This window comes from Peromyscus maniculatus, chromosome 13 (genome assembly GCF_049852395.1).
Source record: "Peromyscus maniculatus bairdii isolate BWxNUB_F1_BW_parent chromosome 13, HU_Pman_BW_mat_3.1, whole genome shotgun sequence".
In the NCBI taxonomy this organism is placed as follows: domain Eukaryota; kingdom Metazoa; phylum Chordata; class Mammalia; order Rodentia; family Cricetidae; genus Peromyscus; species Peromyscus maniculatus.
The window spans coordinates 3,313,771-3,326,462 of NC_134864.1; the positions used below are offsets into that span (position 1 = coordinate 3,313,771).

The 12,692-nt window shown below is 42.8% G+C and overlaps 1 protein-coding gene across 14 annotated transcripts in view; it reads left to right on the forward strand.

Moving 5' to 3' along the window:
* Window positions 1–12,692, forward strand: part of LOC102915384 (nuclear body protein SP140-like protein) — a 49,542-nt gene that overhangs the window by 17,145 nt on the left and 19,705 nt on the right. For 4 of the 14 annotated variants that reach the window (XR_006062852.2, XM_042259726.2, XM_006984179.4 and 1 more), the window contains 6 exons: window positions 542–646; window positions 1,370–1,423; window positions 6,276–6,350; window positions 8,271–8,351; window positions 10,190–10,294; window positions 12,249–12,391. Coding sequence is in view for 13 of the 14 variants with exons in the window: in XM_042259726.2 (XP_042115660.1) it covers window positions 542–646; window positions 1,370–1,423; window positions 6,276–6,350; window positions 8,271–8,351; window positions 10,190–10,294; window positions 12,249–12,391 (563 nt within the window). In the remaining variant the exon portion in view is untranslated. The remainder of the gene's footprint in view (window positions 1–541; window positions 647–1,369; window positions 1,424–6,275; window positions 6,351–8,270; window positions 8,352–10,189; window positions 10,295–12,248; window positions 12,392–12,692) is intronic. The other 10 variants (XM_076549473.1, XM_076549474.1, XM_042259728.2 and 7 more) reach the window with 6 other exon arrangements.

Consider the following 12,692-nt stretch of genomic DNA (forward strand, 5'->3'; position numbering starts at 1 on the left):
GATCTTAGTTGTCTGTCTCAGGATCCACGGACAGCAATTGTTTGGTTAGGATTACTATCCAGAGCACTAGATCACTAAGTGAATAATGAAAGAGGTCAGAAGAGCTTGCTTCTAACCTGCTGTCCCATGAGAGACATGGTGACCATGCCCTAAAATCATCACACGGATGCAGTTCTGACAAAGGGGGCAAGACAGGAGAGGAAAAAATAAAAAAAGAGGAACTGAAAGTCAGACAAAGGGAGAATGTAAAAATATTTTAGAGGAATAAGAAAAGGGGGTAGATCAATTAAGATATAAAAAGATCATTTGTCAGGAACTTAAGATCACAATAGAAGTCCACAGTTCAAGGCTAGCTTGGGCTAGAGTGAGTTCAAAGCCATCCAGGAAAATTAGTTGGCACCATGTCAAAAAAAGGAAGCATAAAAGGACATGTGAGGGTGTAGTCCAGTAGTAGACTGTTTGCCTAGAACAAATGAGGCCAAGTTTGGTCCCCAGTATTGCTAAATTAAATAACAAACCAACACCCACAATGTTGGCCCAGGAGCAGAGCAATCCACAAGTGGAAATGAGGCCTGTTCCTGTGTCATGTGTTCCCCAGCATACACGCGAGAAGACCCAGAAGCAAGGATGGGAAGCAGCCGAGCAGGTAACTAATAGATAAGCCTGGACAAGGGTCATGGGTTAGGCATGGCTCAGTGAGTACCACAGGCTCCAGCTTGTGGTCCAGTTCATCCCTGAATCCAGTTCTCTGCATTTGCCTGTTGGGAGCTGGAGAGAAGCAAGAAACCTTTACAGAGTCACATTTAAGAAGATAGAGTCAGTTGATCACATGTGGATGAAGTACAAGAAATGTACTCTTAAAACTGGCACTTACCTTGACTGCTGCCTTGATGTGCTGAATTGCACCCATCCTTCCCTGCCAGCTAAGACAGCAGTGGACCGCCTGCAACTGGATGACAATGCTTTGTCAGGGCCCTAGAAAGGACACTGTCCAGTGTGATCTGCTGCTGGTGAGGAGGAAAGAGTTCAAGCCAACTATTTTCAACCCAGTGTGTATTTTCAACCCGACTCCTCAACTATGTCCAATAATTAATTAGAGCTTGCCCAGAAAATTTCCTACAAAATTCTTATTTTATCTGTGCAAAAATATGTCAAGATTCAAAATGTCACATTGGGGTAGAGGGCCAAAATAACCAGGGCCCTCCCTGGATTCCTAGTTCTCAGTTCAGTAGCCTTGGGGTCTTTAGAAAGAGGAAATGAATGACAGTTGAAACTTTGATGTAAGCAGGACATTTGCACTGTGATTGGCCCCAAGATTTGTAACTTCTCTTCATTATTTCTTCCCTCATTGCCACTCATTGTTTTCTAGATACTGTGGAGACTGGAAACAACACTATTGTAGGAAAATCCAAGAGGAAGAGAAGTAAGGAAACAAATGAGAGTTTATGTGCTTTTGATGTTTCTGATAAGTTATTTACTGCTAGAAATATTATTGTTATTGTGTGTGACGATGGGGTAGACTGTGGTGAGCTCCCCTGAGTTCCTCCTTGCTCTTGGAACCTGTTATCTTAATGACAAAGACATTCTACACATATGATTAAGCTAGGGACCTTGGTAAGTCATTGTCTTTGACTGTTGGTGTAGGAGTGATTACTCTGATTTTATGGTTCTGAAGAAGTGGGGAACCTTCTTTGGATGGTGGTGCATGCCTTTAATTCCAGCTCTTAGGAGTCAGGGGCAGGCAGATCTCTAAGGCTGAGGCCAGCCTGGTCTACAGAGTGAGTTTCAGGAGAGCCAGGGCTATATTCTGCCTCAAAACAAAACAAACAAACAAACAAACAAACAAACAAACATAAAAAATGTGGAACTTTTCTCAAATGCAAAGAGAGGAAATGACTGTGGAGGAATAGTCAGAAGGATGCAATACTGGTGAGTCTGAGGATACAGAAAGGGACCAAGGAACATGGGTCACCTTGAGAAGCTGGAAAAGGCAAGGAAATAGGTTCTCCTCTAGGAATGGATGAAGGGCTGTGGACATCTGGACTTCAGCCTGGTGAGGCCCATATCAGATATCTTACATAATTGTTAGATAAACTTGTGTTGTTTGAAGTTACTGAATGTTTGGCAATTTGTTCCTAGAGAGGTAAAGAGTGGTCCATATTTTGGAATAGTCAGGAACTATGTAATAGTGGCCATGACAGTGACTGACCACACGTATTAGAATGGTCTCATAAGATGGTATTGCTGTGTGGGGTTGCAGTTGACTTACTCTGTAAGTACATTGGTGGCTGCACAGTGACAAAGGAGCCTAACAACACATTTCTCAGAACATACACCATTGTAAGCAGTAATGAGTCAGCTGAAAGTGGGGTATGGCTCCACCACATCCCTAATTATTCAGAAGTAACACTGGAGCTAGGCAATGAGGGGAGACTGAAGAATTTGTCATTTGTCTTTTTTTTTTTTTTTTTTTTTTTTGAGACAGGGTCTCACTGTATATATAACCCTGATTGGTCTGGAGCCTGCTGTATAGATAGACCATGCTGGACTTGAACTCACAGAGATCTGCTTGCCTCTGCCTCCTGAATATTGGGATTAGAGGCAAGCCTCACTCAGCGGCTGGGCCCTTGAGGAGGAATTTCAAATGCCATGGTAGGAAAGTCTTGGAATGCCTCAAGCAGTGAACTGAAAGACTCAGTGAGGACTCAGGAGGAAGTGGAGAGTACTCTGAAGAAAACCCACTGGAGTATTTGAACGTGTGGCCATGTTCAAATGTCTTTTGCAGTTCTTATTTAAGATAAAATTTATAGTAAAAGGCACAAATCCTAAGTACACCCTTTGATGAATCCTGCTAATTAATTGCATTATTTTTACAATAAAAAAATCTTATTGAGACAAACACCAAGAGCATAAGCCTTTGAAGGCTTTTATGCTCTTTCTTCCCACCTCCCATCAAGGCAGCCACTTATTCTTCAAGGGTGATTTAATTTAGGTTGATTTTTAAGTGCTTTATAAATAAGATGTTCCAACATGTTCTTTACTGTCGAGTTCTCATCCCTCCACAGAACGACTTTGCAATCACCTCACAGTGAGGAATGCAGTGCCAACTGGCTTCTTTTTATTGCTAAGGAGTACATACATTGTCTGAATAGCCTGGATTTGTTTGCATGTTCTCCAAATGCTGGACTCTTCAACATTTCCAGCTTGGGATATTATGAAGACGCTGTTAGTAGCATCCTTGTAGAAGTCTCTCTGTGGACCCTGCTTTCATATTCTTACAGAAGCATCTAGGAGTGACATCTGGTATACAGGAAAGATGTCTTCTTGTCCCTTCACCAAGATCCATAAGGACTGTGATTTTCAGCAGGTCAGGTAGAAGCTGCACACGCAGGTCTATGGTGATTAAAGAGCACAGTGTGCTGAAAGTCCCTGTCTGTAAATTACAAGGCAGCAGTGTCAAATGCAACCTTTTTCATGTGGCATTTAACAAAGTTTATAGAGTATAATTCCTGATTGTCTCTGACAGATCTCTAAAGTGCAGCTCTCTGTGTTTGTGTGAGGGAGATATGTGAACGCCTGGCTTTCACACAGGTCTTAAGAAAACATGTCCCTAGAAAAGAAATGTTTGTAATAGTTGGGTACCCCTGAACAGGACATTCTTTAGTCACCGTGGGCATAGATGGTGCCTCCAACATGGCCTGGGGACAGCTGTGAATCTGGGTTCCAGCTCCTTGCACCATGCCTAGTCCTTGATTGAGGAAGGGTTACTGAGTGGGGGGTGAGCATCCTATTCACTCTCTGCCCATGACCTTGACCGAGTGGCATCACCTCAGCATTCTCAGTGGGGGAGAGCACACCAGTGTGATGGTCTGGCAATTCTGAAAGAATGTCATCAATGCTTCTCTTGTCCCCAGACCTCTTACGTGTAGGACATGGAGTTCTGTTCTTATTTCCTTCCATAAAATCTACATGTCATTCTGGGGACTACACTCTCACCTCTTGTTCAGACCATCTCCTTTTCTCACCCACACCTTCTATCCAGGGGCCAGAAAGAAGAAAGACAAAGAATTTCCATAGATGGAACCAGAATTAGACTGGAGTCCTAGGTACCAGAACAGAATCCTGAGTTTCAGAGTAGGCCCATGTGTCACCTGTAACTCTCTCCCTACTTCAGTAGGTCAAGGCCCAGCCATGGGCATAAGGCTATCCTCTGCAGGACAAACCCAGTGTCAGCCTCCATTACCAGAGATGGGTGCTACTCAGTCATAGACTGTTTCCACAGTCCACAGCCACTGGGAAAGGTATCAGAACCTGCCAGTCATGGCTTCTCGCAGGACTGAAGAAACAGTCAGCCAAGTTGGTTAAGTTCTACCAGCCTGATGAGTGGGCACATCTGCTTTCAGTTCTATGTAGCAGAGCAACTATAGTATCAGATGACATGGGCATCAGCTTAGCTGATCTAACTGAGCCGTGTCCAGGTGAATCTTGATGGAATTTCTCAGAAACTGGTTTCTAGCTTGAAGTAGACTGGACAGCAGAAGTACCACTGTGTAGGTGGAGTTTTTCATTGGGACCACCAGCCAGCTCCCAAATACCCACACAGAGACTTAATATTAATTATAAATGCTTAGCCAATAGCTTCGGCTTCATACTACTTAACTCTTACATTTTAAATCAACCCATATTTCTTATCTATCCTCTGCCATGTGGTGGTCCCTTCTTTCAGCACAGCATGTCCTTCTCTCTGCGCCTCCTCAAGACTCCCCAAACTCCTCCCTTCTTCCCAGTGTCCTCTTAGTCTGGTTCTCCCACCCAAGCTCTTCCTGCCCAGCTATAGTCCAGTCAGCTCTTATTTAACCAATGAGAGTAATGCATATTTACAGTGTACAAAAGGATTGTTCCACAGCACCTCTGGGTGGGATGCTCTTCAGCATGACATCTTTCTTGGAAGAGTAAAGCAGTTTTGGTGCTTCCTTCCTTGTCAGCCCTGGAGTCTGTTGTTGACTCACCACAAAATGGGCATCTCAGGTGGGGAAAATCACAAGGCCTCCCTCTGTGGGTCAGGCCTTCACTTCCACCTAGTAGAATTATAGTCACAGGCTGCTCCCAGCCAATAATAGTCAGTGAACAACCAGACAGACCTTGTCCCAGACAAAGTGCAAGGCAAGAATTGACATGTGGTGTTGCCTTCTGATCTTCACATGCATGCGCTGGAACATGCATGGCTACACTCATATACACACACATGAACATGCACATTCACATCCTATATATCAACACACACAGATTAATAAATATTAATGATCCATTACTGTCATCATTAGACTGAATTTCCATTCCCTCAGAGCTATGGTCACATGAATTTGGAAAATTCAAGAGAAAACAAAACTGTAACAAAAAGATCCTACTGGGCTTCCTTAAAGTTCCCCCACTCCCATCTTGGCCCTTCCTATGCTGGATTTAACATGTGATTGGTTTCATGCTTTAACTTTAGAGAACAGAGTTTTGTTTTGTTTTGTTTTGTTTTGTTTTTTGAGACAGGGTTTCTCTGTGAAACAGTCTTGGCTGTCCTAGAACTCACCTTGTAGACCAGACTGGCCTCGAACTTACAGAGATCCCCCTGCCTCTACCTCCTGAGTGCTGGGATTAAAGGCATGTGCTACCACCACCAGGAGTGATTTTTTTAAATAGCATATTTATTTTTATTGTATGTGTGTTGGTGTTTTGCCTGAATTTTATATCTGTGTGAGAGTTTCAGATCTTGGAGTTACAGGCAGTTGTTAGCTGCCATGTGGGTGCTGAGAATTGAACCCGGGTCCTCTGGAAGAGTACTCAGTGCTTTTAACCACTGAGCCATCTCTTCAGCTCCAAGAATGGAGATTTGTTTTTTAAAAGTCTCTACATGGAAGTTGAGAGCATTCTTCAACTTCCAGGGTAGCATGGCCTCTGGCATGAATTTTCACAGTATATACATGCCCTAACACTTTTCATCCAATCAATCTCAGGCATGAGCAGGAATTAGCTTTCCATTCTTCAAAGGTGTTCAAAGGAAGGTGCTTTCCAATAGCCTCCCAAGGCCATAGCCCAAGATGCAGGAACAATTAAAATTTAGCTCTGTCACTGACCTTCGCATGACTACATTAGTTGTTAAGAATTTTGCCTCATTTCCAGGATCAGAAGTTTGAAAACAGTATCTGAATATGGCTGGCATATGAGGCATAGAGAATTACATTTTATGTCTCTAAATGATTAATTTTATTCTTTTTATTTTGAAGGAAAAAAGAAAGGCCACAACTGGTCAAGAGTAAAATGGAGAAGGCCAACAAGTAAGCAAGCAGAGGATATGGCCTGTGAGTTTCTGAGCCATGACAGTGTGTGTGTGTGTGTGTGTGTGTGTGTGTGTGTGTGTGTGTGTGTGTGTGTGTGTGTGAGCTGTGAGATGTGCGTGTGTGTTGTATTCACACTTGTGCATATGGGTACACATACTTGTACCCACATCTATAGGCCTGAGCAGGATGCTGAATGTCCTGCTCTCTCACCCTCTACTTTATTCCCTTGAGAACTGTCAGTCAGCAAACCCCAGCGAGCTTCTTGTCTCCAGTCCCTTAACACTAGCATTAGAGATGCACACATACGTATTTTTACATGGATGTTGGTATCTGAACTCAGGTCCTCATGCGTAAACACTAATTGCACTTAACCACTGAGCAACCTCCACCCTCCCACAAAAGTTTTATAGCTACTATAAGACATGGGTTAAGATGCTGTAACAAGGGTCCCGACATACAATGTCTTTTACAAGTGGTTTGTTTCTCGTACATGTGGTAGTCCAGAGGTGCTGTCATCCGCAGTACAAAACTTTTATTGGTTTGGAAAAATGTTACAAAGGATGAATGAGGCAAACAGGCTGCATATGTATACGTATAAAAGTGTGTATGTGCATGTGATAAGAAGATACATATTTGTGAACATATGTACCAATGAAACCATTCATTTTTATTTACAAATTCAGGCTTTTTAATATAACTATTTATTTATCTAGAGAAGAAGATACTTTGAGATAGAAAAATAATGGACAGTTCATTTTCACAAGTGTTCATTGAAGGGCAGGTGAGATGCCTTAGTGTTTAGTGTTGGCTACACAAGTCTAAGGACCCAAGTCTTTGGATCCCTAGCACCCACGTAAAAACACTGGGCATGATGTACACATCTGTAATCCCTCACTGATGGGTCCCTCGTGTTTGTTCACCAGCAAGCCTAGACACTGGCCACTTCAGTGAGTTCTGCTTAATGTCAGACCTCATCAACAGTTGAGGTGGAGAGCTACTGAGGAAGACGCTTGACTTTGATCTCTGGCCTTCACACCGCACACATTCAGGCATGTCCACAGATGTACATACAAAGGAACACAACATGTACACACACATGCAAAAATGCATGCATTGGTTATATTTGGCTATTGGAATAGAAGTGATGTCCATATTTTTATTTGTGTTTTTAAAATATTTAATATGCTCAGCTTTGTCATTAGAAGTATTCTTTTGAGAGAGAGAGAGAGAGAGAGAGAGAGAGAGAGAGAGAGAGAGAGAGAGAGAGGCGGGGGGGGGCAAGAGCAATCAATCTTACAAGATTTTGAAAAAAGTTAATCACAAACATATGGTGATATATGGTGACATATCTACATGGTGACATATCCTACAATCTTATTCCTAAACCATGTATATATTTACAAATAGCCCCCTGCCATCTGATTTTAGTAATGGTCTAAGGGATTCTTTCTTCCCGGACAAAAGCTAAGTGTCTTTTTCTAAATGATTATCAATTTTGCATCAGATCTATGAAGCAGGCTTTGGAATCCCACTCAATATGAATTTCACCAAACTAGGAATCTTACACTTTTGACAATGACCCAACTGTGCTGTTGACTGTTATGTATATTTTTGTTGGAAAGTTAAAAAAAAAGTAGTTGCATCCATTTTTTGAATGCATACTTTGAAAACCGCATTATTCGGGCTGAGTTTTTGACAATATTTTCATTCAAGTCTCTTTGTGTGTAGACTTGAATGAAATTTCTTTCCAAAGTGTTAATACAACAGAATCCTCACATGCTTTAAGTCTGACTTCTGCCTGGTCCATCACGGCTCTTTGTCATGAGCTTTCGTCCCAGTGTGTAGAGAAAGTACCCCAATGTAACCGGGATGCCTCCCTTGCTCATTCCTATTGTCAGCTGTAGTTTGGCTCAACTCTGCTTTTGCCTGTGTCTCTCCTAGATGACAGCAGAGCTGGTGGCCAGACAGCTCTCAGGAGAAAGAAAATGAAAAAGAACCCAGGACCCTCTGCCAAGACCAGGGGTAAGATGGCTTCTGTGGGTCTTTCCCCTGCCCCCCTGAGTACACACAGAATTTGTTAAGGTTTAGGGGAATCTAAAACCCTAAAAAAGTCTACTCTAGCTTACTTGTAAATTTGAGAGCAGCAAAATCTAGAAGCAAAGCTGTTTGGAGCAAGGCCGTGACTGTATTTCTGTCATCAATCTTATCTGTTCTAATTTTTCCCTTCCCTTTGAGTTGAACCTGATTTTTATGGAAATTCTTTTAACTTGCCCATTGATTATTAAAATGTCTAGATTGGGTGACTTACAAGAAGAAAGCAACTCTGCTGTCTCATACTCCTTTTCCTCCTCCCTTTTTGTGAGTTCTTTCTTATCTTGAGCAGGCCTTGTAGCTTCCCAGTTCCATTTTTGCAGCAACAGCATTCCACACCAGCAACTGAGTGCCCCTTCTGACCTGAGGTTCAATTTCTGAGACAGCAAGACCCTGTCTGAAAGAGCAAACAGCAAAGGAACAAACCTTCTTGCTCCCTCCCATCTAAAGCACCTCCTCTCCTTCAGCTGGGCAAGCCCTAGAGCAGGACATGGAAAGCCGGGCTGGTTCCCCCCGCCCCATTTTTAGTGGTCCCTGGAGCCCTGCCTCTGTCCAATAGCAGCTGGTGTGAGCCCATCCGGGTTGGGGAGGTTAAGAGAACACAATGACTGGGCCTTGTGTAGGCGTCTTGTGTGATGGGCTTAGCTGTGAAATGATGCTGGAAGTAGAGGATGCTGTCTCTCCCATGAGATGCTCCCATTGCTTCCCCAGTAGGAAAGAAGAGGGGCCAGATACCAGGTTGGCCTCATTAAAAGAAATTCAGCTCTTCTTCTGGGGCCTGGTTTAAGGGGCCCGTTCTGGCCTGATCCAATCCCACTAATGTGCTCTGTGGTCACAAGGATGGTTTGACACTTTGCCTTAAGATGTGTGTCCTTGGACCTCAGGAGACCAACTCAATCTGGTTGTCTGAACCTTTGCAGGTTTCTCTCCCCGCCCCCCCACAGGAAGTATGCCCTTAGTTCTGAGGAGACTGACCTTTTTTGGCATCTACTAAATGAATCCCAACAATTGCACTTTCTATTATAATGCTAAATAAACAGTTGGCAATAAGAAGTTGACAAATCTGTCATACTTCTAAAGTTTAAGACTGGCCATAACGCCGGGCGGTGGTGGCGCACGCCTTTAATCCCAGCACTCGGGAGGCAGAGGCAGGCGAATCTCTGTGAGTTCGAGGCCAGCCTGGGCTACCAAGTGAGTTCCAGGAAAGGCGCAAAGCTACACAGAGAAACCCTGTCTTGAAAAACCAAAAAAAAAAAAAAAAAAAGACTGGCCATAACAATTATTTTAAACTAATTTAAATCATATTTTGACTATTTATGGGTTTTGCTGTTGTGAGGGAGAGATGGAGCAGAGCAGACAAATAGAGGAATGATCTCCACCCAATCTGCTAGGTGCCTATCATCTCTCTTTGCTCATCCAGTCAGTGCTCAAATGGGGAGTTAAGAAGAACATCTCTGGCTACCATCTTTATGTAAAACAGAACCGCTAGACAGCTCCTGTTTGATGGTCATGTAGCAATCAGTGGTGGTCACTAGAGTGAGAATCAGGACAGTTTTATCAAAGCCAAATTTCTCTGCTAAGTTTTCTGTTTTTCATAAATTAGGGGTAAAACATTTGTTATTGTGTATCCAACATGCCACTTGTAAGAAAGACAGAAGCTAGAGATCTGAGGAGCAAAATGTCCCAAGTGTTAAAGGAATGACCCCAAGAGATAAGAGGCGGGGGGATGTGTACCTACAAAGTGAAACAGAAGGGAACATCTTTTTCAGTTCCAAGAAAGCGTAGATATGAGAATGTGGATTTCAGCGCTGAGCTGCTTCCTGTGACATGTGGTGACATGAAGGGAGTGTTAAGCAAGGATAAATTCAAGCAAGGTGAGTTTCATGTTTTTTAATTTGCAAGTGCTAAATTAAAAAAATCACAAGCAATAGCAGAATTACTTAAGGAATTGGGGGTTAGCATGGCTTGAAAACAGGAAGGAATCCTAACATGTTATTTTCACACTTGAATAAACCATACCTAACAGATGCTCACAACAACATGGATGAAGCCATGAAATGCCCAGAGAACAAGCGAGAAGCCCATGAACTTCCATCCATAGATGGAAACTAATGTATATTTCCTTTCCAGTCAGACATAAATGTAAAGAGACCTTCAGCCTCTGCCTCCACATCCCTGGATCATCAGCACCAAGGCAGGGCACTTGTCATGGTGAGACCATCACAGGATTGGGAAGCAGAGAACCCAAATTCCAGACTCAGCTTTGCCAAGTGTGATGGTCTCATTCTGTAGTGGTGGAGGGGCTTTCTGAGCATGAAATTTCTCATTTTTGAAGTAGAGGACCATAATATAAAGCCTGACACATGATACATCCACGAGGATTAATTTATATTGTAGGTAGAACATATTCTGCAATCATACACCATAAAGGTTTGCAAAACGAAAGTACTAGTATGGACTTCATCTCAGATCTCTCTTAATATGAGCTTGTGGATGTCAGTTGACAGAAATACATTGTCACTATTTTTAACAGCTTTACTGAGTTATAATTAATATACCATATAATTCAGTACTTAGAGTCTATGGTCAATGGGGTATTTGACTTTGGTACGTTAGAAAAAAATTAGCATGGGATGTATTTGTCCCCCTCTGTATATTTAGTGGCTGATGCTCATTCCCACTTCACTCTACTGAGCATTCAGCCACCCAGTTCCTGTCCTATAAATCTGCCCACTGCACACATTTCATACAAATGACATCTTGTAATGTATGTCACTTGTGACTGCCTGCTTTCACTTAGCACAATGCTGTCAGGCCTCATCTGTGTAGGTTATGCAATATGTTTTAAACTCACAGATAATTTCATATTCCATTGTATGACTATATCACATTTTCTTTGTTCTTCAGTTTGCACAACTATGCCTTTGGTTATAATGAATAATGCTGTTTTGATAATTTGTATAAACCATTTATGTGATATAAACACTCAGTTTGAGGTACACACACAGAAGTAGAATTGCTGGGTCATATGATGATTATATGTTGAACTCAGTAATGAATCACCAAAATGTTTTTGTGGTGGCCAAATTGTTTTATATTCCCACCAGCAGTACAGGAGACTTCCAATTTCCCTATAATAAATAGCTACTATTTCTTCTTGTTTTTTATTATGGTCATCTTGGTGGGACATGAAACTATGTTTTTGTGATTTCCTTTGCATTTTTATAAAAATGAAGATACCAAACATATGACTAGCTTTTAAAAAATCATAATTTGTATTTCCATGGGATAATATTTACTTATGTTTGATGGTACCTACCTCCAACTACAGCGATGGACAAGCTTCTGTTCAATAGTCTCATTAAATTGGGTAGACAATGATGTCACAGAACTCTCAAGTTTGTAGAAACCACCTGCAGGCTCAGTTCTAAACTGAGGACTCCACCTCCACCTTGCCTGGGGCCTCCTGAGACTCTGGCTGTTCTCCAGCCCGAGAGCTCAACATCAGGTTGAAATCCACTCACCCTGTGGAGTCAGTCACTAGCTTGTCCTTGTCTAATGACCCTGAAGTGCTTTTAAAAGGTGTCTGTTGGTGGTGATTGTCATTTTCTTCATGCATGAAAATCAAAGAAACAGAAAAGGATTCAGCAAACTCTTTAGGGAATTCCAGGGCTGAGCTGGCACTCCTGAAGCCAGAGCAGAGACCTGGCTCTTCTGCTATTGACTTTGAGCATGGTTTGGGTGAACCCAGCTCAGTGTGGTGGGAGGCCATGAATCTGAGCACTAGAGACAAAGCAGGCTCACAATCAGCCTACTGTGGTCTTACAGGGATCTCCACGAAGTCCATACAGAGTGAGGATGGGGACTGGTACACACCCCCTGAGTTTGAAATCCTGGGAGGCCATGGACAATCAAAGAACTGGAGATTGAGTCTGCGCTGCTACAACTGGCCCCTGAAATTCCTGATCCAGGTATTGCAATGCGGGCGGGGATGGGGGGGTCAATGCTTCTTCTTGCACTGTTTACATATCACATAGGTGTGAGGTACAGGAAAGCCCTGGTGCCAGTGAGGTTTTCCTGTCACTCAGGAGAGAGGCATTGCTGGGAGGTACACCCTGCTGGTGCTGACAAATGATAGGTACAGAACCTCTGAGGAGGGAATGGCCATTCAGGACTGGGGTTCTTGCAGAGAAATTTCTGCCCTGAAGCCAAAGGAAGAGGTGACTGTCATATGAGTGAAAGGGAATCTAGAGGAAGGACATGCAAGCAGCT